Source organism: Boleophthalmus pectinirostris, unplaced genomic scaffold, assembly GCF_026225935.1.
Source record: "Boleophthalmus pectinirostris isolate CB_2022bp ecotype Guang Dong unplaced genomic scaffold, ASM2622593v1 HiC_scaffold_2826, whole genome shotgun sequence".
Taxonomy (NCBI): Eukaryota; Metazoa; Chordata; class Actinopteri; order Gobiiformes; family Gobiidae; genus Boleophthalmus; species Boleophthalmus pectinirostris.
Window position 1 is genome coordinate 2,052,464 of NW_026571291.1, and position 27,299 is coordinate 2,079,762.

General features: G+C 41.5%; 1 protein-coding gene across 2 annotated transcripts in view; it reads right to left on the bottom strand.

Moving 5' to 3' along the window:
• Positions 1-212: 212 nt before the first annotated feature.
• Positions 213-27,299, bottom strand: part of cmah (cytidine monophospho-N-acetylneuraminic acid hydroxylase) — a 45,925-nt gene continuing 18,838 nt past the window's right edge. For both annotated transcript variants that reach the window (XM_055160006.1, XM_055160007.1), the window contains exons 3-15: positions 26,004-26,095; positions 24,796-24,905; positions 23,071-23,261; positions 22,928-23,008; positions 21,367-21,433; positions 19,129-19,210; positions 17,474-17,611; positions 17,262-17,397; positions 13,479-13,625; positions 11,504-11,678; positions 7,580-7,696; positions 3,743-3,858; positions 213-1,849 (exon numbers count right to left, since the gene is read on the bottom strand). In XM_055160006.1, coding sequence (XP_055015981.1) covers positions 1,735-1,849; positions 3,743-3,858; positions 7,580-7,696; positions 11,504-11,678; positions 13,479-13,625; positions 17,262-17,397; positions 17,474-17,611; positions 19,129-19,210; positions 21,367-21,433; positions 22,928-23,008; positions 23,071-23,261; positions 24,796-24,905; positions 26,004-26,095 — 1,567 coding nt within the window. In that variant the 3' untranslated portion in view covers positions 213-1,734. The remainder of the gene's footprint in view (positions 1,850-3,742; positions 3,859-7,579; positions 7,697-11,503; positions 11,679-13,478; positions 13,626-17,261; positions 17,398-17,473; positions 17,612-19,128; positions 19,211-21,366; positions 21,434-22,927; positions 23,009-23,070; positions 23,262-24,795; positions 24,906-26,003; positions 26,096-27,299) is intronic.

The following is a 27,299-nucleotide window of genomic DNA, read 5'->3' on the forward strand; positions in this document are numbered from 1 at the left end:
CTCAGGAATCATTGACAACACAGAATGTTTGTCTCTTCACTGATTGGTTGGTGCCCGAACTCACACTTCTGGGGTTTTTGCAAATTGTTTAGTGCACAGGTGTCAAACATATGGCCCGGGGGCCAGATCCAGCCCTCCAAGACCTTTAATCTGGCCCTCGGCTGATTTTCTACTAAAATATATTAATTATATTTTCTATTAAAATCTTGTTAATTTTCTGTGGTGTTTATCACAGCAGCGTCTCCAGCGTCTCTGTACGTGGCCCCTCCCACCAGAGCAGCACAAATGAAGACTTGTCTCTTTCCAAACGCTCTTAAAGGACGATCGTTTTGACTGTTGACCGTGACACCCTCATCACAAAAATGTCCAACATGAGAAAAGTGGAGCCGAGTGCAGGATTTTACAACAAAAACTGACTTATTCCTGTTTGCAAACAAGTTCATGTTAAAACGTTGTGTTGAAATTGCATTTTTCTTAAAGTTTCAGGTTCTTAATAATATAATATTTTGTAAAAGAAAGAGTTCATCAATTTAAAAAATATTTCTGTAATACATTTGCGTTTTTCTGCACAAATATTTGAACTTATTTTTATTTTTGGGGTTTATATGACATGAGTTTTCTGATCCGGCCCCTTTGGGATCAAAGTACGTTGGATATGGCCCCCGGAACAAAATGAGTTTGACACTCCTGGTTTAGTGGATTCTGATTCCTGATCTAGTCGCTGGAGAGAAATGAAATTGAGCAGAGGCACTTGGCGACTCCTGTCTGGTTGGTCATTCGCTGATCAGCCCTGAGATTTCAAACTTTCATTTTTTGTTTCAGAAAGTCTAAGAGAAAAACTAATAAGAAATGTACTTCTGGAACCAGGAGGCAGGAGGTCACTAGAGAGCATCATTTGCCCAACTTTTTGAAACATTTTTGAAAATCAATCTGTACCTAGTATCAATTTTTTACACCTTCCAAAGTAAACTTCTGTGAGAAATTTCATTAAATTCTCTTGATGTTTACTGGGTCCATCAAGTCTCTGAAGTTTCGTGCCTGCAGGAAACTTAAATCTGAGCTGAAAAATCTGTTTTTCTTTGCTATTATTTTTTTTATTTTATTTTGAAAAACAAATGATACAAGGATTCTGAGGATTGATTTTGGACACATTTGTAGTTGATTCAGTTGTTTCTGTTGCACAAAATCAAGCACATATTTTTATCAAAATCACTACATCTGTAACTTTATACATTTGTGCAAAATACTTTTACTATTTACTCCTGAAATACATTTTTAAACAAGTACTTAATACTTTTACTTGAGCATTTTTTTTCTTTCTTTTTGTTTGTTTGTTTTTGTTTTTCTTTAATAACATTCTTATACTTTCTGGAAATTTACCACCAAACCCTGAGCCGTACGTGTCGTTGTGACGCTCTGGTGACGTCACACTCACTTACTCCACTTTTTATACAGTTTATGATTGTTTCGCACATTGATTTGGATCATTAGTTGTTTTTGTTCCCTTTTGTAGTAAGTTGTAATTAGTCCTTTTTGTGTATTTTTGTTGATGGTTTACTTTTGTGCGGCTGTGCGGAACCTAGAAATACAGCTGTTTGCCCGTGGCGCCCTGCTCCGCCCCGCCCACCTGGCGCGCTCCAGACTCCGTGCACGCGCCCTGACGGTGGCCTCGCCCCTGTCAGACAGGTGCAGGGTGGGCTCCATGTGGCCTTCATTAGCCATTAGTAGTGATGGTCAAATGGTCTGGTTCTGGGTCGGATCCTCAGGCTCTCCGGACCGGACCTCCTTCAAGAACTGGTCCCAGTCCGGCCTCTGCAGCGGGAGCTCGATCTGGAAGTGGTTCCAAAACCTGAGAACACCAAAGTCCAAAGTTACAGGTCAGATCTGCGGAGAGGCCACCTGCTCACGGTTTGGTTTTGAAGGTATTTTCTATTTGCAGTAAAATGTCCCAGCGAGAAGTTTCAGGCCGTACTGTCGAACGTTCACTGAAAAACAATAACATCACCATGGAGACAAGCAGGTGGCAGATCCTCCACCAGAAAAGTTACACAGTGTGGCTTTAAAGGTACAGTCTGTAACTATTCTGGTGGAGGGTCCGCTACCTGGTCCCCGAAGGTTTGACCTGTGATAATTCCAACATTTCTGGACCAATTGTCACCAAATTTGTTACGTGGGTCAAGCTCCCATGCCCGATGCCATAAAAAAAAGTTTGGTGATGATCCAAGGTCATTTGAGGTCACACGGGTCAATTGAAAGGTCACGCTGTTATAAAGGATAAAAGCAATTTCTGAACCATTCGTTTTCAGGACTGATCCAGGTCCGGGACCAGAGCGGACCCCAGGCTTCGAGCTCCAGCCCTGCCGTGGGCTCTGAGTTTCCAGTCTGGTCCCGGTCTGGTCCTGGTCTGGTCTCGGTCTCAGTCCCGCTCTAGTGGCGGTCTGCTCTCAGTCTCGGTCTGGTCCCAGTCTCAGTTCTGATCTGAGTCTTGGTCTGGTCTCGGTCTGGTCCCGGTCTCAGTTCTGATGTCAGTCTCGGTCTTGTCCCGGTCTGGTCCTGGTCTCAGTTCTGGTCTCAGTCTCGGTCTGGTCTCGGTCTGGTCCCGGTCTCAGTTCTGGTCTCAGTCTCGGTCAGGTAGCGGTCTGGTCCCGGTCTCAGTTCTGGTCTCAGTCTCGGTCTGGTCTCGGTCTAGTCCCGGTCTCAGTTCTTGTCTCAGTCTCGGTCAGGTAGCGGTCTGGCCCCGGTCTCAGTTCTGGTCTCAGTCTCGGTCAGGTAGCGGTCTGGTCCCGGTCTCAGTTCTGGTCTCAGTCTCAGTCTGGTCCCGGTTTGGTTCCAGACCTGGTTCAGTCCTGGTTCAGTCCTGGTTCAGTCCGGGAAACGGCCGTTATCCGTTTTTTTTCTCCATTTTTCATTTAAACAAAAAATCGAAAACTGAAAAAAACTAATTATTATCTGTTTTTTTTCATTTTGGTTAATGAAGAAAATTGTTTTTTTTTTTTTCGTTTTCTTATTTTTGGTTTTATATTGAAAAACGAATGAACAAATGACAGATTAATCTGGGCTGGACTCCTCATAAACTGTTCCTGTGCTGATGAACTGAACCACCGACGCCTCATTGGGACCAGGTTGTTATTTCTGATTGAGCTTGTTTAATTCTGAATTAAATGTTCTGAATTAAAATATTAGTTATCTAGTTTTCATGGAAATAATCATTCTGAATTGAGGTTTACATGGAAACACGTTAAGTGGCGTTAATAAGATTAAGTGAGATTCAGGAGCTCGACCGCACCTCAACCTCCTGAACGACCGGAATTATTTTTAAGAAGAATAAATGTTTACATGATCGAGGAATAAACCGGCCACTTACTCTGGATTAAATTTAATTCTGAATAATCCTTTTCATTACGAATTAAGTGTTTACATGATCTTTTTCTTTTTAAAGCGGAATAAATTTTTATTCAGAATTAAATCTCTCATGTAAACGTGGCAGCTGTGGCGCTTCATTTAACTATCTCCATGGAAATGAGCAGGACACATCACCAGACCAAGTTACAGGTCAGATCTGTGGAGACGTGGGCGGCGCACAGTCATAATGCATGTCTTAGTGGAATTTTGAGAAATAAAAAAAAGTCCTGTAATGGAATAAATCAAGATATATATTTAACAGGCCTGTGTAAGATACATCTCTCCACCAGAAAAGTTACACAGTGCAGCTTTACGTAGTGAAATGTGAGGCAGTAGTTACTTGTGGTGGTAGACGTCGGGGTCTCTGCTGATCCTGTTCTGAAACCCGATGTACAGGTCGTCCCACAGGCGTCCGTTTAGAACCACCCAGCGCATCACGCCAACGCGGTTTTTCAACTGAACACAGAAAAGAAACGATTTTATAAGAATGGACGTTTACAAAATTAATGATGTTATAATTTGGTGTTTTGGTTCCAGTAAAAATGTAGGTATCTGTACTTTACTTAAGTACATTTTAAAGGGGATATTTTTTACTTTTACTTCACATTTGAGAGCAGTTGTCTGTACTTTCTACACCACATTATTTTATTATTTTTTTAATTTTATTTATTTTATTTTATTTTATTTTTTACTTTACTTTACTTTACTTTACTTTACTTTACTTTACTTTACTTTACTTTACTTTACTTTACTTTACTTTACTTTACTTTACTTTACTTTACTTTACTTTACTATTATTTATTTATTTATTTATTTAAGGACAACAGAATATAACATTTAAAAAGTACAACAATCAACATTTAACAAATTACAATAATCAACCTAAAACAAAACACAAAAACATAAAGCAACACACACAACAAATACAAAACAACAACAAAAAAAAGCAAAAAAAGCCCCCATTTTCCCCCTGACCACAAACACCCACACAGATTTGGCTACATTAAAACTCTCTTTTGTACTTTTTTTTTTTTTTTCCTCTCACATTTTTAAATAAATATTTTTAGTCCCTATACTTCAACTAATATTATTTTCACCATCATCATTTCCTTTCATCATTTTTTGCTATTTATGACAAACTCAAAACACGTTTTTTAACAGGACTGAAAAGTAAATGTATTTTTAATAAAGTTTTGGACCTGCTGAGGGTTTATTTTAACACTTTTGTAGTAGGTTTCAGCAAAAATGTACAAATAAAAACAGCTAGAAAAAAAAACTAAATAAAAACAATTAATTCAGGTTTCTGTTGAACATAATTCAGCACGAATTGCAAAATACTTTTTTCTTTTCTTTTTTTTAAAAGTTTTTTTTACTCTTTACAAATAATTGTAGGCTACTCAGCACAATGTTAGATTAAACCACGATGACTTCATTTTTTTAAATTCAGATTTTAAAAAATTGTTGAAGACTTTTAACACTTCTCTGAGTTTGTGACGATGTTCTAACAGTAACAGTAACATCAGTAACTTAAGCAAAGTTCTAGTTTGACAAATGATAAATCCTGATGTGAAGCCACATATTAAAACATTTGTGTGTCTGTAAATTGAATTAAATGAACCTAATGTAAACAATCTAAGATTTATAACGAGATATAACCAGCCCACGTGAAATATCGACAAGATTTAGGCGATTTATGGCCCGACCGATATATCAGTTGGCCAATATTATCGGCCGATATGGGCTCTTGGAAACATATCGGCTGATAATATTGGCCAACCGATATATCGGTCGGGCCCTGGTTTTGACAAAGAAGAAGTTTGCTGTTTTTACCCAGAGGTGGAAGGTAACAAAATAAAAGTAATAAAGTACAGTACTTAAATAATTTGTTTTAGGTATCTGTACTTTACTTAGGTAGATAGGTGAGTACTTCTACTTCACTACATCAGGTATCTGTACTTTCTACTACAATTTTGAACAGGACTGAAAAGTAAAGTCATTTTTATTGTAGTTTGAGATCTGTTGTATTTTTAACACATTCATAATCTGAGCAAAAAAAAAAAGAAAATAAAAATGGCTAAAAAAAGTAAACCGAAACAACATATTCAACTGTAAACCAGGTTTAGTCCTGGTTTAGTCCTGAATTAGTTCTAGTTTAATCCTGGTTTAATCCTGGTTTAATCCTGGTTCAGTCTGGGTTTAGATCTGGTTTTGCCCTGATTTAGTTCTGGTTTAGTCCTTGTTTGGTCTTGTTTTAGTCCTTATTCAGTCCTGTTTTAGTCCTGTTTTAGTCCTGGTTTATTCCTGTTTTAGTCCTGTTTTAGTCCTGGTTTAGATCTGGTTTATTCCTGGTTTAGTCCTGTTTTAGTCCTTGTTTAGTTTTAGTCCTGGTTTAGTCCTTTCTTCTAATACTGTTATTACTAGAACTTGACTTTTTGTTTGTTGAACAAAATTCATCACTAAACTGTATCAAAATCACATCTGACCTCAAAATCTGTGCAAAATACTTCTACTTTTTACCATTTAACCCTCTGAGACCCAAGCATTCATTTCCTGGATGAAATTTTTTTTTACCTTGTTTAACATGTTTGTACTAAGCCTCTATACAGAAAATAATTAGTTTTTTCTTTTTTTCTTTTTTTGAGGAATCTGTATGTTGCAAAATGCAACATTGGGCTTTAGTGGTAACAAATATACAAACTTCACATTTAATAAAAGCCAACTTTGTATTAGTTATTGCTCACTCAATAAAATTAAAACATATTTTAAATGAATAAATTTAATTGAAAAAAAAAACAAACAAAAAAAATATTTTTTAATACAGAACAGCACTAAGTACGGTATGGCCCCATAGTTGATTGATGCCTTGTAACCTTTTCCAGTGCTTTGCTTTCATTACTTTGTGGACAACCTCAGTGTTAGGGATGAACAGAAGCAAGACAAAGTTTGGAAGATTCCATGGTCTGGTTAGACCTAGCAGGGTTACCCTGCACACTACCTTGTTCACATCGAAGTCACAGAGTATGCTGGAGATTCCTGTTCTTGCCCAGATCTTAAAGCCCCAGGAATGGGGTTTACCACGCATATATTGCCTGATTCCACTGAACCTTCCTTGAAGGAATCATCATTTCATCAATGGAGTTAGTTTTGGCCATCCTGGCTTGTCAAAGCCTGATCTCGTCAGATCTCAGAAGCTAAGAATGGCCGGGCCTGATTAGTACTTGGATGGGAGACACTGTGAATTCCAGGTGCCACAGTGGGGCGCCAGTGCAAAAACCCATCGTTGTGTTTAGGCAAGACACTTCACCCACAAAGTGGTGTGTGCAGTGGAGGTCAGACGGGCAGGCGGCGCCGATTAGCCTCCAGGGCAGCTGTGGTACAGTAGTAGTTTCTGAGTATGGAGTGAATGAATAATGAACTGTAAAGCACTTTTTGGAAAGGCGCTATTAAATCAATGCAATGATTAATTAATTAATAAATAATAGTAAATAAAAAATGTATTAATTATGCTTTTCTAGCACTATCTTTAGAAACTTCTCCCTGAAGGACTTCAACCTAGCCAAATCTTCCAAAGTTTGTCTTGTTTCTTAACACTGTGGTTATCCACAATGTGAAGGATGAAAGCAGCACAGGAGACAGTTTCACTAACACTGTCCTCTGATTCTATTTCAAAATTACAATTTTATATAGTACACAACTATAAACACACACGCATTCTATTGGCTCAACACTCAGGGGTGAATTCTCTGTGTAAAAAGGGCACCCTTTTAACCCAGTGTTGCGTTTTTGCAACATTTACTTAAATCACTCTAACTCATATGTAGTATACTTTTTTAAAAATATATTTAACTTTTCTAACACTAAACATGTTAAGAATGAAAGAAAAAAATATCACAGATTGTTTACTTAGTTATACAATTGTTAAAATGTACAGAAAAAAGCTGGGTGGTCAGTAGAAGGCAGCCCTGTCGTTTGACTTTGGAATGATTTCCCTCAAAAGTGTAATAAATCAGATGTTGGGTGCTGGTAATGCACTTTTGTTACATTCAGTCAATTACTACTTTTATTCCATTTAAGTACATTTTTAAACAGGTACTTTAATACTTTTACGTGAACAGTTTTTTTTTTTCATGTGGTACTTTTACTTTTACTCGAGTACTTGTTCCTCAGCTGTTCTCACCTCTAAATAGGAGTGTTCTCTGGAGGGTCTTTGCGCGGGAAAACTGAGATCACTGAAGTCCACCAGGTAATCGTAACCTCCAGGGAACGGCCCGAAGTCCTCGTCGCTCTCGATCACCTTCAGCACAAACACAAAAACTCAAACACAAACACACAAACATCAACCAAAAATGTTGAAATGAATCAGATTTGAACAATCCTACAACAGTAAACGTGTAAGAAAGTAGATCTGCAGTGAAACACGACAGCACCAACCACAAGACAGAAAAGCAGATCAGGTTTGAGAGGTCGACAGGTTTCACAATGACGATAAAAAAGTCCTTAAAATAATGCCCACAACAGGAAGATCAAACCCACGAACAGAGACAGAGGAAGTTACAGGAGCCCTCACCAAATATGTTTCACAGTGTGACATTAAACAAAACTACCTTATATTTATTCCATTACAGGTGGTTTAAAAGAAAAAAAAAAAAAAAAAACTAGAACAAATGCACTCTAGTAGTAGTTGTAGTAGGGCCCGGTCAAGCAGAAGTAAACAGCAATTCAAGTTCATGCATCTGATATAAAAATGTATTGAACAGATACATATGTACTCTAGTTTATGAAACTGTTGACCTTTTTTCTGTACCATTTTTGGTTGTAAAGTTCCATATGTTTTAAACAGACCATGTATGAAACATGGAACAAAAATTATTTCCCAAATTTCAAAGACCCAAAAATCATGTAAATAAATGGATGTATTTCATCATATCTTGTGTTATTCCATCTTTGAACTGTTGATGAAGGGACATGATTTAAAAAAAAAAAAAAGTATTTAAAATGATAAAAATTTGCTTGGAAGGACTGACATATTTTATAGAAATAGTTTCCTTTTATTTTGAAGTAATATTAAAGTATTCAGAAGAAAAAAGTGACAAATGATGTAAAATCCTGCACCTTCTACTTGTTTGTACAATTTTCCCTCCGTTACTTTTCCCTCCGTTACCATGACCTTTCTTAATAAAAAATCTCATGAGTCAAAAAGTCAGAGGTTTTTCAACCTAATCTTGTACCATATGGTAGAAAACTATATGAAGCAAATATTCAAACCAGTTTGTTAAGGATATGTAAGTGAGAACCAAGAGTTATCACTGTTTGGATTTATTGCCCAAAAAGTGCTGCATATTTCATTCCCTCCGTTACCGACATGAAGTTTTTTAATTTTTTGTCAACAACTTGAAAGAATATCACAGGTTTAACTTGACCCTGTTGGAGTGTAACTCTTTCCTACATTCTGATACTTTACTTATTTCAATAGTTCCTCTAGTTTCTGAATAAGAGACATTTGAATGTCAAAAATCTGACCCTGTTTCCCTCTGTTACCACTTGAACAGACCCATGTATCTGATCTTTTAATGACAGTCTGAACGACACAGATCTGATTTTTTCAAATGTGACCCAGGACACTTGGATATGTGCTCCTGAAACTGATACATATCTGATCTTTTGACATGTGACTTCAGTCTGAACGGCCAAAGTGCATTCATCCACCTACACGTTATCAACAAGACACAAACGTCACTATTTCTGCGCTGAAGTAGGTGAAAATTGTTAATGAACTCCGTGTCACTGAAGTGAAGCACACTCACCACTCTTGGCTCCGTCTCCACATCCACACGTTCCTTTCAACGGACTGAACCACAAAACCCCACGACCAAAAACCTCGTCCTTCTCCTTCTCAATCTCCTCCTTAAAACAAATAAGTTGTTCATGTTCTGGCTCCGGTACGAGAGGAACTTTACAAGTCACACACAAATCACATTTAATTGGAAATGTGAACGACCTCGCAAAAACATCGGATTTCCTAAAAAAATCATAATTGAGCATTAAGCCCTGCAGTCTGAACTAGGAATGGGCATGATTAATCGATAATTGATCATTAAGAATTTCATCGATTATGTTCATTTTAATGGACAAACTGAATGTATGTTTGTGTGTGTATCGTGACCAAACAGGTGTGTACATGTGTCTCTGCATCAGAAGGAGCGAGACACAAACAGTGGGTCAGTCTGTAACGAACCGAAGCACAAATGTGGATTTAACGATGATTTGTACAAGAAATTCCACACTTTCCGTTGCGTTCGGGACAAGTGTGAGTCCATGTGCACAGTGTATAAAGCAGCACATATGTTTCTGTGTCCAGTGGGAAAAAGTTTTTCCAGGTGAGAGTCGCTCAATGTGGATGACGAGGCCCCGCCCCCCTCCCCCCGTACGCTGTCCTGGTTTTGACAAACACAAATCTGGTCACACTAACCTGTATTCACCTGAGTCATGTCTTTTAATCCAACAGAAGTTGAACCACATCAGCGACACAAGAGCTGGAGTTTTATCTTCTCTTAGTTTATGTAAATTAGTGATGTGGTTTTAAGTTTTGTTTCTGTGAGATTTGAACAAAACTGAATTAAACACATTATAATGTCAAACGGGCTGATGTGGCTCTAGAGTCGTTACAGTTTATATGTCGTAAAGTTGAATTTATTTATGCAGATTAGTAGTGCAGATAGAAATAATAATGATGATCATTTTAATATAAAAACTTTAATGATTAATCAATAATGGATTGTTAATTCTTCCGGCGATCGATTAAGAAAATTTCATTGAATGCCCATCCCTAATCTGAACGTTGCCTTATTCTCCGGTGCGACTTATATATTAAAATGTTTGAGTGAAGTGTGGAGAGGTTCTAGTCTTGTGTGTGAGTATCTGCTGCTCCTGTTCCTCCTGTACCACTGTCACTTGGCTCTACTGCACATGTCTCCTGCAGAAAAAGCCTCTGTCCTGCTGCAAGTCGTGAAATATTCAGCCGAAAACGATAATCGAGCAGCAGAAAGAAAGTTTGGAGTGAGTGAGAAACTTGTGAGGGACTAGAGGAAAGCGGAGATGGAGAACACAACTTCACGGGAACCAGGAGGATGCACCATGAAACTTTCCTGAAGACACTGGATGGATGGACAAAGTCTGGACTTCAGTGACACCGAAACCATCCTGTCGGGATTCAGAAAGACCCGAATAATTCTAACTGGAACTGATGCTGAGTCTGACGACAGCGACACAGAAGAGGAAGCGGCGCTCTGTTTACCTCCGGAGGTCGTGGAGTTGTTCAGAAGTGACACAGAGGATGAAGAATTGAATGGATTTAGTGATTTGGAGTGAGATGGAGAGTTTGTTAAACTTGTTCTGTTCTGTTGTTTATGTTATAGTTTATCTGAAGAACTGTTCATATGTGACGTTAACAGTCTGTTGTTCTCTCTTCTATTGTTTTTACTACAACTTGACTTTACACAGGAAATGTCAGTTCCTGAAATAACCTCAAAAAGTGCAACTTATATATGTTTTTTTCTTCTTCATTACGCATTTTTGGGTGGTGTGACTCGTACTTCGGAGCAACTTACAGTCCGAAAAAAACTGAAAATGGTGCGGGGAAACAGCAACATATACATTTTTCATAATCGGTCAGTCCAATATTACGCAAAAATGCCAAACAGACCTGGAGTCGTGTTTTGTTTCGTTTACATGTTTGAGTAACTCTTTATTATTAGTCTGTCTACATCTCCAAAGCTCCAAATGCTCTGTTCCACCTTGTGATGTCATGAAGCTGTAGGTTTCAAGTTGACAGCTACATTTAACTTTTTGTTTAGTAGAAATGAACAATTCCAAGGCTGAAATTATCCAAATTATTGTAGTGAAGGTGTGTGGAGTTTAAAAACAGTAAAGTAGAAGCAGAAACCCCAAGTATTTACTGCGCCTGAAGAAAGACTGGAATAAAGAAAATCAGAAACTCCATTCGAAGTGCATTGAGAAATAAAAGCCAGCGGAAAGTGAAAAGTGGGCTCTGTCAGCAGAAGTTTGAGAGAGGGGGAGTTTTGTTATATTTGTTCATCGTTACCCTGACGACCAGATTGTAGTCGCGGAATCCAGCCCACGTGTAGTAGAAGCGGATCCACTCGGGGTAACGGAAAATGTGTGCGCCGATGGCCTCGTTCTGCTCGTTCACGTACGGCTCCATGTCCCAGCTGTCCTTGTACTCTTTAGTACCAGCCGGAGGGACGTGCACTGCTCCACTGTCAAGGTCCATGTGGGAAAGGAAACAGGGATTAAGCAACGTGGAGGAGCAGCGGCTCTACTCCGAGCTCCTCCCGTGTGACTGAGCTCCTCACCCTTTCTCTAAGGAAGCGCCCAGACGCCCTGCGGAGGAAACAGGGGTCGACCAAATAACAGCGATTGGTTAAATAAAATAAGTACCCGCCTACTGCGAGTGAACGAATCCTAATGCTGCGAGGTCACACGGACTGTACAAAGTGAAACCGGCTGATGAATCAGACTAGGGGATGAGCGCTCACTGTTTAGAACAGGGGAGTCAAACTCATTTTCACCAAGGGCCACATTTGGATCATGTTTGTCATCAAAGGTCCGGTTCTAAAGTTAAGACTGCAACTGTAACTGTAATATCAATATGTTATAAAACTGTAAAAGTCTGTATTTGTTTTTCATTTCATATTTATTCATTTTGTTTATTTTTATGTTTATTTTATTTTTTTTTAACCTTTTTATTACTTACTGGCATTCTTGCTCTTATTTATTTGCCTGGTTTTATTATCTTAATGTGGACTAGTAGAGTTAAGTAGAGATTTACTTTCTGTATTGTACAGCATTTGGGAAACTGTTTTGTTTATGAAATGTGCTATAGAAATAAAGTGGATTGGATTTATTTATTTCTTTTCTTGGACATTTTGGGGAAATTTGATGAGTTTACGGGAAACAACTGCAGTGCAATCTGGGAGATGTAGTAGCGAAACAGGGTCACAACATAATAATAAATTATACCTGTTAACCCCCTTGTGGGCCACACAAAATGACTTGGTGGGCCAGATGTGGCCCGCGGGCCTTGACTTTGCCACATGTGGTTTAGAACATCAAATATTGGATATTTTCTTCAAAAGTGCAGTGTGTCACTTTTCCTGCTTGTTTCCATGAAGATGTTTTGCTTTGCCTGGAATGTTTCACACTATGGCATTAAAGGGATAGTTTGGATTTTTTGACATAAATCTGTTTGTCAGAAAATCCATGTTCAGGTCGTGTTACAAATTGTTACAAATGAAATTGTATTTCAAGTTTTAAATATTTTAAAAAGTAAATATTAAAAGTAATAAATATATTAAACCCTTAAAATACAGTGAAAATGTTTGAGGAAATAATGATTTGGGTGGAAAAGTCTGTCCTAAGTGTAACAGGGTTTATAATCGTCTGATTTTCAGGCAACAACTTGCAAAATGTTCAGTAATTCGAGCTCTACAACCTTCAGGTTCAGGTTCAGTCCTGGTTCAGTCTTTGGTTCAGTCCTGGTTTAGTCCTCGATTCAGTCCTCGGTTTAGTCCTGGTTCAGTCCTGGTTCAGTCCTGGTTTAGTCCTGGTTCAGTCTTTGGTTCAGTCCTGGTTCAGTTCTGGTTTAGTCCTGGTTCAGTCTTTAGTTCAGTCCTGGTTCAGTCCTTAGTTCAGTCCTGGTTCAGTCCTGGTTCAGTCCTGGTTCAGTCCTTAGTTCAGTCCTGGTTCAGTCCTCAGTTCAGTCCTTGTTCAGTCCTGGTTCAGTCCTGGTTCAGTCCTTGGTTCAGTCCTGTTCAGTCCTGTTCAGTCCTGGTTCAGTCCTCAGTCCTTGTTCAGTCCTGTTCAGTCCTGGTTCAGTCCTGGTTCAGTCCTGGTTCAGTCAGTCCTGGTTCAGTCTGGTTCAGTCCTGGTTCAGTCCTGGTTCAGTCCTGGTTCAGTCCTGGTTTAGTCCTGGTTCAGTTCAGTCCTGGTTCAGTCTTTGGTTCAGTTCAGTCCTGGTTCAGTCCTGGTTCAGTCCTGGTTCAGTCCTGGTTCAGTACCTGTCTGTGGGGTCCAGTCTCAGGGCCAGTCCCAGGTCTAGTACGGCTCCCGGCAGTGGGGTCCAGGTCCGGACTTCTGGGGCTTGTTTGTTGATGAGGTCGTTCAGGGCGCTGGCCGAGTTCTTCGTGTTGGTTTCTTTTATGTATCTGTGAAAATGACAACAGTCGGGTTTGAGATTTCAGACACAAAATACAAAATAAAATAAACGCCAACGGACTTTTGGACTGGAAAACGAGGTCAAACGTAAACAGACTTTTGACTGGAAATAAAAACTTTGGATTGGAGACCACAGGAGACCAGAGTCCTGCACCGGGACAACACCGGGTACAAACAGGTGCTGGAACGGGCGGGTTTTAACGTTCTGGAATTTTCCGGGCGGGTTTTGATCACACACAGGCGGGCGGCTCAGGCGAATCCAATGATGTGATCCGAGTCCAGAGCTTCCGTTGCCGTGGAAACAAGAGCCAATTCCAGGTCTTATCCAGGAACAATGGACCAGACTGAGAGAGACTTTAGTGTTTTTATTGGTTGGTTAAGTCCTGGTTTAGACCTGGTTTAGTCTTGGGTTAGTCCTCGTTTAGACCTTGTTTAGATCTGGCTTAGACCTGGTTGGTCCTGGTCCTGGTTTAGTCCTGGTTTAGACCTGGTTTAGTCCTGGTTTGGACCTGGTTTGGACCTGGTTTAGTCCTGGTTTAGTCCTGGTTTAGTCCTGGTTTAGGACCTGGTTTAGTCCTGGTTTAGTCCTGGTTTTGGTTTAGTCCTGGTTTAGTCCTGGTTTAGTCCTGGTTTAGTCCTGGTTTAGACCTGGTTTAGTCCTGGTTTAGTCCTGGTTTAGTCCTGGGTTTTCCACCTGGTTTAGAACCTGGTTTAGTCCTGGTTAGTCCTGGTTTAGACCTGGTTTAGTCCTGGTTTTGGTTTACCTGGTTTAGTCCTGGTTTAGTCCTGGTTTTAGTCCTGGTTTAGTCCTGGTTTAGTTTGGTTTCCTGGTTTAGTCCTGGTTTAGTCCTGGTTTACCCTGGTTTAGTCCTGGTTTAGTCCTGGTTAGTCCTGGTTTGGAGTCCTGGTTTAGTCCTGGTTTCCTGGACCTGGTTTAGTCCTGGTTTAGTCCTGGTTTTTGGTCCTGGTTTAGTCCTGGTTTGGACCTGGTTTAGTTCCTGGTTTAGTCCTGGTTTTTGGAGTCCTGTCCTGGTTTAGTCCTGGTTTAGTCCTGGTTTTGGACCTCCTGGTTTAGTCCTGGTTTCCTGGGTCCTGGTTTAGTCCTGGTTTAGTCCTGGTTTGGAGACCTGGTTTGGACCTGGTTTAGTCCTGGTTTGGACCTGGCAACATGAATTGAACTTTATTACATTATTTGCATCCTGAGCTCTGGATCTTTACATTTTACTGACCAGTTGGTTAATGTTGAACCTGACCAGTATTTTGTATCAAACTTTGACTTCAACAATAAAGTCTAGTTTTCTTTTTTTTTTATTTAACATGGAAAGTTCTTCTTAGATTAAAGGTCCCGTATTGTGTGTGTACATTTTCTGATTTACAAGGTGGAACAAAGCATTTTGAATTATGTTATTAGGTTCTTTTTTTACGGAAGCCGAGAGGGGTCGCAACAAACGCAAACGCCGCAACAAATACAAATGCCACAACACAACAAAAAGCCACAACAAACCAAAAAAAAGCCACAACGGAAATGACCGCGGGGACTCAAATTTAATGCAAACGTCGCAATAAATACAAATGCCACAACACAAACGCAAAAGCCACAACACATTAAAAAGCCACAACACAAAAAAGCCACACATAGTCCTTGGTTTGGACCTGGTTTAGTCCTGGTTCAGTCCTGGTTTAGTCCTGGTTTAGACCTGGTTTAGTCCTGGTTTAGACCTGGTTTAGTCCTGGTTTAGTCCTGGTTTGGACCTGGTTTAGTCCTGGTTTAGTCCTGGTTTAGTCCTGGTTTAGACCTGGTTTAGTCCTGGTTTAGTCCTGGTTTAGACCTGGTTTAGACCTGGTTTAGTCCTGGTTTAGTCCTGGTTTAGTCCTGGTTTAGTCCTGGTCCTGGTTTAGTCCTGGTTTAGTCCTGGTTTGGACCTGGTTTAGTCCTGGTTTAGTCCTGGTTTAGTCCTGGTTTAGACCTGGTTTAGTCCTGGTTTTAGTCCTGGTTTGGACCTGGTTTAGTCCTGGTTTAGTCCTGGTTTAGACCTGGTTTAGTCCTGGTTTAGTCCTGGTTTAGACCTGGTTTAGTCCTGGTTTAGACCTGGTTTAGTCCTGGTTTAGTCCTGGTTTTGGACCTGGTTTAGTCCTGGTTTTAGACCTGGTTTAGTCCTGGTTTGGACCTGGTTTAGTCCTGGTTTGGACCTGGTTTAGTCCTGGTTTAGTCCTGGTTTGGACCTGGTTTAGTCCTGGTTTAGACCTGGTTTAGTCCTGGTTTAGTCCTGGTTTAGTCCTGGTTTAGTCCTGGGTTTAGTCCTGGTTTAGTCCTGGTTTAGACCTGGTTTTAGTCCTGGTTTACCTGGTTTGACCTGGTTTAGACCTGGTTTAGTCCTGGTTTAGTCCTGGTTTAGACCTGGTTTAGTCCTGGTTTAGTCCTGGTTTAGTCCTGGTTTAGACCTGGTTTAGTCCTGGTTTGGACCTGGTTTAGTCCTGGTTTGGACCTGGTTTAGTCCTGGTTTAGTCCTGGTTTGGACCTGGTTTAGTCCTGGTTTGGACCTGGTTTAGACCTGGTTTAGTCCTGGTTTAGTCCTGGTTTAGTCCTGGTTTGGACCTGGTTTGGACCTGGTTTAGTCCTGGTTTAGTCCTGGTTTAGACCTGGTTTAGTCCTGGTTTGGACCTGGCAACATGAATTGAACTTTATTACATTATTTGCATCCTGAGCTCTGGATCTTTACATTTTACTGACCAGTTGGTTAATGTTGAACCTGACCAGTATTTTGTATCAAACTTTGACTTCAACAATAAAGTCTAGTTTTCTTTTTTTTAATTTAACATGGAAAGTTCTTCTTAGATTAAAGGTCCCGTATTGTGTGTGTACATTTTCTGATTTACAAGGTGGAACAAAGCATTTTGAATTATGTTATTAGGTTCTTTTTTTACGGAAGTCGAGAGGGGTCGCAACAAACGCAAACGCCGCAACAAATACAAATGCCACAACACAACAAAAAGCCACAACAAACCAAAAAAAAGCCACAACGGAATGACCGCGGGGACTCAAATTTAATGCAAACGTCGCAATAAATACAAATGCCACAACACAAATCACAAACGCAAAATCAAAAGCCACAACACATCAAAAAGACAAACGGAATGACGGGGACTCAAATTTAATGCAAACGTCGCAATAAATACAAATGCCACAACACAAACGCAAAAGCCACAACACATTAAAAAGCCAAACACATCAAAAAGCACAACACACAAAAAGCCACAACACAACAAAAAGCCACAACGGAAGTGACCGCGGGGACTCAAATTTAATGCAAACGTCGCAATAAATACAAATGCCACAACACAAATGCAAAAGCCACAACACATTAAAAAGCCACAACACAACAAAAAGCCACAAGGGAAGTGACCACAGGACTCTATTTTCCGATGGACCGATCAAGCGGCAAGTGAAGAAGAACTACAACGTGAAAAGTAAAGGAAGGGAGAAGTTGGAAACGTAAGTAAAAGTTATTTATTGTTTTATCATTATTCATTTCACGTTGTGTTGTGTTGATGTGTTGTGGCTTTTTCTGATCATTTGCACATCCAAAAAGTGAAGAAGATGTTAGGAAAGTCCATGAAAACTTTACCTGTCAGAGGGATGAGCCTCCACAAAGTACCCAGCGAAGGGGCAGTAGACTCTGGGCTGCAGTGTCTTCACCAGAGACGCCTTGTAGTTCAACAGCTTCTTTCTCTCGTTCTTCACAAACTCGGCCTTCCACGAGTCTGAGGAGAAGATTTAAGAGTTTTGAGTTTTATAAGTGCGTTTTCTTCTACACTAATAATAATTCTAGTTTCTAACCTGTGTATTTTCCTCCGTAGAAGGTCATGGGGAAGCCCGACGCTCCCCCGGCGAAGTCGCTCATCATCAGGGCCACGTTCTGAGGGAGCCGGCCCCCGTTTGGTCTGGTGCAGTCCACCGTGTTCAGGATCATGTGACCTAAAACACACAGGCACAGTCTACGAACAGGCTAATCACTCAACTTTTCTGGTGGAGACTTATATATTAAAATGATGACAGTGAAGCGTTGAGAGGTTCTAGTCTTGTGTGTGAGTATCTGCTGCTCCTGTTCCTCCTGTACCACTGTCACTGTCTCTACTGCACATGTCTCCTGCAGAAAGAGCCTCTGTCCTGCAGAAAGTCATGAAATATTCAGCTGAAAACTGTAATCGAGCAGCGGAAAGGAAGTTTGGAGTGAGCGAGAAACTAGTGAGGGACTGGAGGAAAGTGGGGATGGAGAACACAACTTCACGGTAACCGGGAGGATGCATCATGAAACTTTCCTGAAGTCACTGGATGGATGGACAAAGCCTGGACTTCAGTGACACAGAAACCATCCTGTCGGGATTCAGAAAGACCAGAATAATTCTAACTGGAACTGATGCTGAGTCTGACGACAGCGACACAGAAGAGAGAAGCGTCGCTCTGTTTACCTCCGGAGGTCGTGGAGTTGTTCAGAAGTGACACCGAGGAAGAAGAATTGAATGGATTTAGTGATTTGGAGTGAGATGGAGAGTTTGTTAAACTTGTTCTGTTCTGTTGTTTATGTTATAGTTTATCTGAAGAACTGTTCATATGTGACGTTAACAGTCTGTTGTTCTCTCTTCTATTGTTTTTACTACAACTTGATTTTACACAGGAAATGTCGGTTCCTGGTCTCTGATTTTATAAAATATATTTCCCCCAAAAAGTGTGACATATGTTTTTTTCATCTTCATTATGCATTTTTTGGCTGGAGCGACTTATACTCCACAGCAATTTATAGTCCAAAAAATACGGTAATTCCTTTTTAATTTGTTCTGTTTTTCTTTGTATATTTTTGTTTGTTTGTGCTCAAACTACAAATGTGTTAAAAATGAACCCTCAGCCTTTTCAGCAGATTTTATTTCAGTCCTGTTCAAAAATGTGGTGAGGTAGAAAGTACAGATACAGTACAGAGATCTAAGCAAAATACAGATACCTGAACATTTTTAAGTATTTTCCTACTTTTACTTCATTACATTCCACCAATGCAGAGTCTACTCAGAGATCAGGAGTCAAACCCACAACCTCCTCACGAAACAGCAGCCTCAACACTAATGATGAGTCACTATAGATCAGGGGAGTCAAACTCAAATTCACAGAGGCCAAAATTAAAAACTGGGACAAAGTCGAGGGCCAAACTAAATATTATTGAAAAAATTCAACAACATCTGCATGTTTTCTCTTCTTTCGAGATATGTTATGTTAAACCTTTTCTTATTAAAATAATTTTTAATAATAGTTTTGCTTAAACATTGAATCCAGAACAAGCAGAATATAAAATAGCAATATTTTAAATAAATAATGTTTCTATAGTCTGTAGGCGGTGGGCAGCTCTAATACAGAGTTGATATAATCTCGCGTGCCAAATGTAATTATATCGCGGGACAAGTTTGACATGTCTGCTATTAAAGATATAATTATACTTTATTTACCTTTGTACTGGACGATGATGCAGGTGTCCATTTCAGGGTGAACTCCGTCCATCAAAATCATGAAACGCAAATGTTCGTTTACCTACATCACACAGACAAGAGACGGTTTAACTTTTCACTTTTTACAAACACTAAAGGGCAAATATTACACTGTTTCCTGATCTATGTTTTACAGTTTTTCTCTGTTGGTTTGGCTCATTTCTTGAAACAAAAGGACATTCTATAAGCTACACTATAAGATCATTTGGTCAAACAGTGTGACAGTTCTGAGCAACGTTACAGGTCACCAGCAAAAGCTCAAATTTCTCCCAAAACACTTTACCCATGTGTCAAAACTAAACTCCTTTCTCATATAAATAGTCAATGCCTCCAAAATGCATCGTCCCTTTGGCATTATGTTCGCCTGATTCATCAGCTGGTTTCAGTTTGTGGAAACCGTCTGACCTCGCAGCATTAGGATTTGTTTGTTTGACAGTAGGCAGGTACTTTTTTTATTTAACCAATCGCTGCTGTTTGGTCGTGACGTATGTAATGCACCAAATCCCGTAGGAAATTCACCAAACATTCTCTTTGTTCCGGCTTTAAATCCTCGATCTCGGGAATTGTTGCCAACACAGAATATTTATCTCTTCACTGATTTGTACAGAACCATTTGCAAAGATGCTCGGAGACACTTGAGACTAGGGACGGGCATTCGATTAAATTTTCTTTATCAATCGTCGAGAGAATTAACGATCGATTATCAATTAATCTTTAACGTTTCTATATTAAAATAATCATCATTATTACTATCTGCACTAATCTGCATAAATAAATTCAACTTTACGACATATAAACCGTAACGACTCTAGAGCCACATCAGCCCGTTTGACATTATAATGTGTTTAATTCAGTTTTGTGCAACTCTCACAGAAACAAATCATTTGCATAAACTAAGCGAAGAAAATAAAAACAGCTCTTGTGTCGCTGATGCAGTTCAACTTGACTGGACTGAAGGACATGACTCAGGTGAATACAGGTTAGTGTGACCAGATTTGTGTTTGTCAAAACCAGGACACCGTACGGGGGGAGGGGGGTGGGGACTCGTCATCGACATCGAGCGACTCTCACCTGGTAAAACTTTTTCATGTTTTCTGTGTCCTGGTGAACTTTTTCCCACTGGACACCGAAACATATGTGCTGCTTTATACACTGTGCACATGGACTCACACTTGTCCCGACCGGAACGTAAAGTGTGGAAATTCTTGTACAAATCATCATTAAATCCACATTTGTGCTTTGGTACGTTACAGACTGACCCACTGTTTGTGTCTCGCTCCTTCTGATGCAGAGACACATGTACACACCTGTTTGGTCACGATACACACAACAACCTACATTCAGTTTGTCGATTAAAATGAACGTAATCGATGAAATTCTTAACGATCAATTATCGATTAATTGACTAATCACGCCCATTCCTAGGAGAGAGATGAAACTGAGCGGAGACAAATTTTAAAATGTACCCGCCTACCATCGAGTGAACGAATCCTAATGCTGCGAGGTCAGACAGTTTCCACGAAGTGAAACCGGCCGATGAATCAAGTTAGACTTGTACAGAACCACTTGAGACATGCACTAAGACATGTGCAATTTGATGAAATCAGTGAGAAATGCCATTCTGTTGTGAACGACTGCGAGATGGTTTGGGGATTTGACCGTGTTGTTTTGAGAATGTAATTTCTGTTTGAAGAAATGAGCCGAACCAGTGGAGAAAAACCTCATCACAAACAGATCTGGAGTTGTGTTTTGTTTCATTCACACATGTTTTGGTTGAGTTTGCCGATCTCTACTGGACAAAAGACAAAATGTAGTAGAAGTTCACTTGAAAACTACCACTTCATGACATCACAAGGTGGAGCAGAGCATTTGGAGCTTTGGAGATGTAGACAGACTATAATAAAGTGTTACTCAAACATGTGTGACTGAAACAAAACACAACTCCAGGTTTGTTATTGAGGAGGAACAACATTATAACATGACTTAAACCTCATAAGAGTCAGTTTTGTGTAATATAGGACATTTAAAGGAGCACTATGTAACTTTTCGAGTGGAGGTAAGAGCCACCTAGATAGATAAATGTAATGCCTTTCTGTGGAGCATCCCGGGCGAAGCAAAAACATCTCCATGGAGACAAGCAGGTAGCGGCTCCTCCACGAGAAACGTTACACAGTGCTGCTTTAAAATTCATGGACTTACGTTTTGCCAGACGCCAAAAGGAACCACGTTGATGTTGATCAGTTTCACTTGACTTTGCTCCAAATACCTGCAACATAACAGAGACAGTGAGTGTGTTTACAGCACATCAGTGTCCCGGGTACGATCGGGTTTTTTCAGTGTCCCGGTTTCTTCATGGTGCATGTAAACGCAGTATCCCGGTTATTAGAAACCAGGATACTGTAGCTGGTTTATTCCGATAGTAACCGGGACACTATGACATGCGACATGAAATTGAGTGTTCATGCGTTCAAAAAATACTTTCCAGTCTTTTCACTGCAACAGTAGCGACATAAATAAAGTGACCAGCATAAATAAAGTGACCTGATATGAATAAAGTGACAGACATGAATAAAGTGACCGACATAAACAAAGTGACCAAACCTGGGACCTGCCTGCTGTGAGGAGAGTGCTTCTCCATCTGTCTCTTGATCTTACTAAAGTGGGACTTAGCCCTCACTCTTCCCTTTACTCCTCCTCTCACACTTACAGTTTTTAAGCTTGTGTAGGGTGAAGTACTTGGACTGAGGCCGTGGCTCCAGTGCAGGTGGATCTCGTCCTGCACGAGCGTAAAAACTGCAACTTTTGGACACAAAATTTTTAGAATGTATTGAAAGTGATCCATCCTATTTTTGGAGGCTCTACGTGAGTGTAGGGGAGGATCCCCAACAAAATACACACTCAGAGCATCTATTGTTGTATTTGTGTTTGCCATCAGCAGTGTGCTCCCAGGGCAGGGGTGTGTCGTATGAGTCAGGGCCTGAAAGGGCCAGAAACACTGTTCATTAGTGCTTTATTAGTGTAATTATTGGTCATTTGCATATGAATTTTTCAAAAAATAAATTACAGTGTTTTCATTAGTAAAAGTAAATTACAGTAATTACAGCACTGTACTTTTTTTAAAATATCACAGGTAAATTACAATAATTACAGTAATAAAGCACTGATCAGGCGTTGTGTTGGCATGCGGCGGTGGTTTACTGAGGTTATGTGTGTAAACGTTGGCAGGGCCTAAGGGCCTGGCTCCACTATTCCCATCAAATACACACAGAATATTTGTGCAGTGGAGCCAGGGCCTTAGTCCGAGAGCAGCTGAACCACATCAGCGAGCGAACTGTTTTTCTCAGAGCTTATAGTTTATGAAAATGAGTCGTGGTTTTAAGTTTCGTTCCTGTAAAACATAAACAGAAGTGTCAAAGCTGCATTAAACACATTATAATGTCAAACGGGCTGATGTGGTTCGAGTGTGTTTATGGTTTATATGTCGAGTTTATAAAGTTGAGTTTATTTATGCAGAAGATTTTAATCTGGGCACTAGTCCAACTGGGGACAGGTCTAAAACAGCAATACCCTCTCCAGTTATTATAGACGGGTGGTGTTTAGTCCCACTTGAAGTTCTGATGTTGATTTAGACCTGGTGTGGTACTAGTCATGACCAAAGAAAGTCTGGATTACATTCATTTTCATGTAATTGTTCCTTTGCTCAGAGTCTCGGGGCTAAAACTCACTGAGTGAGAAAAGTAAAATAATAAAATAAACTGACCAGAACACAGGTCTGGACGTGTCCCCGACGTATATGGGCATGTCCGGTCTCCTCTCGGACAGGACTTTAAGAGTGGGATAACTGCAAGAACAAAAGAGCACAGGCTGAGAGGAGGAGGAGGCTGATCGCTGTGCCACAGGTACCTGAGATGGTCTGAGTGCATGTGGCTGATGTAGATGAGGTCGGCTCCACACAGACGCTCTCTCCAGTCTGCAGGAGGTTCATGAAGGAGCCACCAGCCCCGAGCGAAGGCAGGGCCCTGTAACCACGGGTCGAACAGGAACGTGCACTGGCCCAGCTTCAGCTCCATGCAGGCGTGGGTCAGGTACGTCACCTACACACAAAAACCTGTTATGATCCTGTTTCAGGTGTGAGTTTTTTGTCTCACACCTGTCAGAACACACTGTGTCAGACACACTGTGTCACATGTGTCAGCACACACGTCACACACTGTGTCAGACGCACACCTGTGTCAGACGCACACGTGTGTCAGACGCACACCTGTGTCAGACGCACACCTGTGTCAGACACACACATGTGACAGACGCACACATGTCCCTGTCTGATACAGTTTAAACACTGACTTTTATAGTTGCGTGTTACTTGAGACTTTTACAGTCCATACACTCCAACACACGGGACACACGTGTGCGTGGACACACGTGTGCGTGGACACACGTGTGCGTGGACACACATGTGCGTGGACACACGTGTGCGTGACATGACACACGTGTGCGTGGACACACGTGTGCGTGGACGGGACACACGTGTGCGTGGACACACGTGTGCGTGGACACACGTGTGCGTGGACATGGACACACGTGTGCGTGGACACACGTGTGCGTGGACATGGACACACGTGTGCGTGGACATGGACACACGTGTGCGTGGACATGGACACACGTGTGCGTGGACACACGTGTGCGTGGACATGGACACACGTGTGCGTGGACACACGTGTGCGTGGACACTTCAAAAAGGCACAAACCATATAAAAGCCTTTGGCCATTATTTCATATTTGACATTTGCACACAGACAGACGCTGGTTTGGACTCTGAGGAGGAGCTGGTTTTCAGTGGTTTCTGTCTGTTCTCTTCTTCATCACGTCTGTCTCTCTCTTCATCCCCTCGTCTCTCGCTTCCTCTCAAACTGCAAACACCATGGCAATGATTTGATCGTTTCTGTTTAGGGAACATGTACATGGGACTTAAACTCCACACGTGCGACCGCACATCCAGAAGCGGTCGGGCAACTTCAGTCCCCGGGGGCATTAACCAGGCTCCTGGGTCCACACTACACAGCCGCCGCCGCTCTACCTGCAGAGTGACCGGGAGAGGAGGGGGAGCACTGTGGCTCCTCTCGTTTAGTTAGAGGCTCATTTCTGTCGTGGAATGGGTTGAGGCTTAAGCTAAAGTTGGAAGTAGATTCAGCTCAGGATTTCAGGATAAGTCTGGATTTGTAAAGTCACTGATGGAAAACCCCCGAGGTCCAAAATTGTTTTATAAGCTGTTATTGCCTCTAACAGAAGATTTCATCTCCCTCAAATAACCCTCTGGTCATCTGGAGACCCTTGAGGCCATTTTAAAATGTCACCATGATTTTGTATGTCACATGTTCAGTTCAAAGGCTGGAGCTAAAGGGTACATTCGTCATCTTGGGTCCCCTTTTTTAAATGGCCAGAAATTTCACATAGAATCATATTTTTTTCTACTTTCCAAACTCAGATCTCCTCATCTCCTTTCACTTTATTCATACAGGTGCCAACTTTACAAATCTGATGCATCTTTTTTACATTATAGGGATATTTTGTCATAAAAGTATTAAATATCTTTTATATTTCTGCAGTTAGGACAGGGGTGGTACAGACCTGCACCTCTCCAGGCTGCAGCTCCACAGGCTCCCGGGGGTCCAGTAACCAGGGGTCCTCTGGGCACAACTCCACCAGCTGTAAGCCCCCGTCCTCCAGCACCTCCACCTCTGCACCACAACAGGTCAGGCTTCATATGTTTATCATTTCTGACTAGTTTAGTGGGACAGTACCAGAGGAGAGAGTCAGAAGAGCAGAGGAGGAGAGGAGAGGGTCAGAGGAGGAGAGGAGAGGGTCAGAGGAGGAGAGGAGAGGGTCAGAGGAGGAGAGAGAGAGAGGGTCAGAGGAGGAGAGAGGAGAGGGTCAGAGAGGAGAGGGTCAGAGGAGGAGAGGAGAGGGTCAGGAGAGGAGAGGAGAGGGTCAGAGAGGAGAGGGTCAGAGGAGGAGAGGAGAGGGTCAGAGAGGAAGAGAGGAGGAGAGGGTCAGAGGAGGAGAGGGTCAGAGGAGAGAGGAGAGGGTCAGAGAGAGAGGAGAGGGTCAGAGGGAGAGGAGAGGGTCAGAGGAGAGAGAGGAGAGGGTCAGAGAGGAGAGGAGAGAGGAGAGGGTCAGAGAGAGAGAGGGAGAGGAGAGGGTCAGAGGAGAGGAGAGGAGAGGGTCAGAGGAGAGAGGAGAGGGTCAGGAGAGGGTCAGAGGAGGAGAGGAGAGGGTCAGAGGAAGAGAGGAGAGGGTCAGAGGAGGAGAGGAGAGGGTCAGAGGAGGAGAGGAGAGGGTCAGAGGAGGAGAGGGTCAGAGGAGGAGAGGAGAGGGTCAGAGGAGAAGAAGAGGAGGTTTAATGGGACAGTACCTGTGGTCAATATGTATCATAGTTTAACATTAGTTAAAGGTGCATTGTGTAACTTTTGGCTGAAGTGACACAGGGAGTGGGGACCAGACCAATGTCCCTCAGTATGAAAAATACAGAGAGACGTCACTTGTGTTGTCCAAATAATTTCCCTTGTAAATCAATAAAGTTTGTCTAAGTCTAAGTAAGTCTTAGCCTTACACTTAGCGTTAAGAATTAGTATTCGTATTAGAGATAGTATTAGTATTATTATTAGTATTAGTATTAGTATTAGTATTAGTATTAGTATAGTATTAGTATTAGTATAGTATTAGTATTAGTATTAGTATTAGTATTAGTATTAGTATTAGTATTAGTATTAGTATTAGTATTAGTATTAGTATTAGTATTAGTATTATTAGTATTAGTATTAGCAGTGTGCACTCACCCAGCTCGTCCTGCATGAAGCTGTCTGGAGGGTTCACGTACTTCATGGTGGACACGTTGAGTTTCCAGTTGTGTTTGGTGCATTTCACCGTGCTGGAACACAAAGGAAGAGGTTCTTGAATCTTCAGAGACAAAATAACAGGTCCTCCCTACGACAGAACCATCACTAGAAACATTTTAAAATGATCACGATCTGCAGAGACCTGCCGCCCCTTTATAAATCCTCCCGTGGGTGATGGATCCACGGGGGGACGGCCCCACGTCGCTCCTTGGTCCCCAGCCGGGCCCCGTGGGGAAGGCCCGGCCACCAGACGCTTTATGTGGAGCACCCACCTCAGGCCTGGCTCCAGAGTGGAGCAACACCAATCCAGGCGACGTATCTGGCCTTGTTCTATTACTCATCGTGGTGGAAAGTTTTACTCAAACTCCTCCACTTCAAAGTGGCAGTTCAAGGAGAGGAGACTGACGGATCGGTGCAGCGTCGGCAGTGATGTGGTCGCTGTATCAGACTGTTGTGGTGAAGAGGAGCTGAGCCGAAAGGCAAAGCTCTCAATTTACCAGTCAGTCTCACCTCTGGTCATGAGCTCTGGGTAATGACCGAAAGGACGAGATCGCGGAAACAAGCGGCACAAATGAGTTTCCTTCGCAGGGTGGCGGGGCTCGCCCTTAGAGATAGAGTGAGGAGCTCAGTCACACAGGAGGAGCTCAGAGTAGAGCCACTGCTCCTCCACGTCGAGAGGAGCCAGCTGAGAGGACGACATCTGATTCGGAAGCCTCCTGGGCGTCTCCCTTGGGAGGTGTTCTGGGCATGAGGCCCCGGGGAAGACCCAGGACATGCTGGAGGGACTATGTCTCTGAGCTGGCCTGGGAACACCTCGGGGTCCCCCTGATGGAGCTGGAGGAAGTGTCTGGGGTGGAGGAAGTCTGGGAGTCCCTGGTTAGACTGATGCCCCCACGACCCGGCCCCGGGTAAGAGGAAGAAAATGGATGGATGGATTTTAGAAACATGCCACAAATTAAGACAGAGTACAGAGTAAAACAGAGTAAATCTTAAAAAGCAGTAAATAAAAAACATTAGAGTAAATAAAGCTAATGAGGATCTGTATTCAGTCCTCCAATTAAAAATCTGTGTAAAAAAAGCTAGTATAAATGTTAAAAATTGGGCAGCAATCAATAAGTACTTCTTTCTTTTATTAAAGGTGCACTATGTAACTTTTTGGTCGGGGTCTGTTAGCTTTTTTCTATGGAAATGTCACTGCTCTGCCTGGAATGTTCCACAGTATGACATTAAACACAT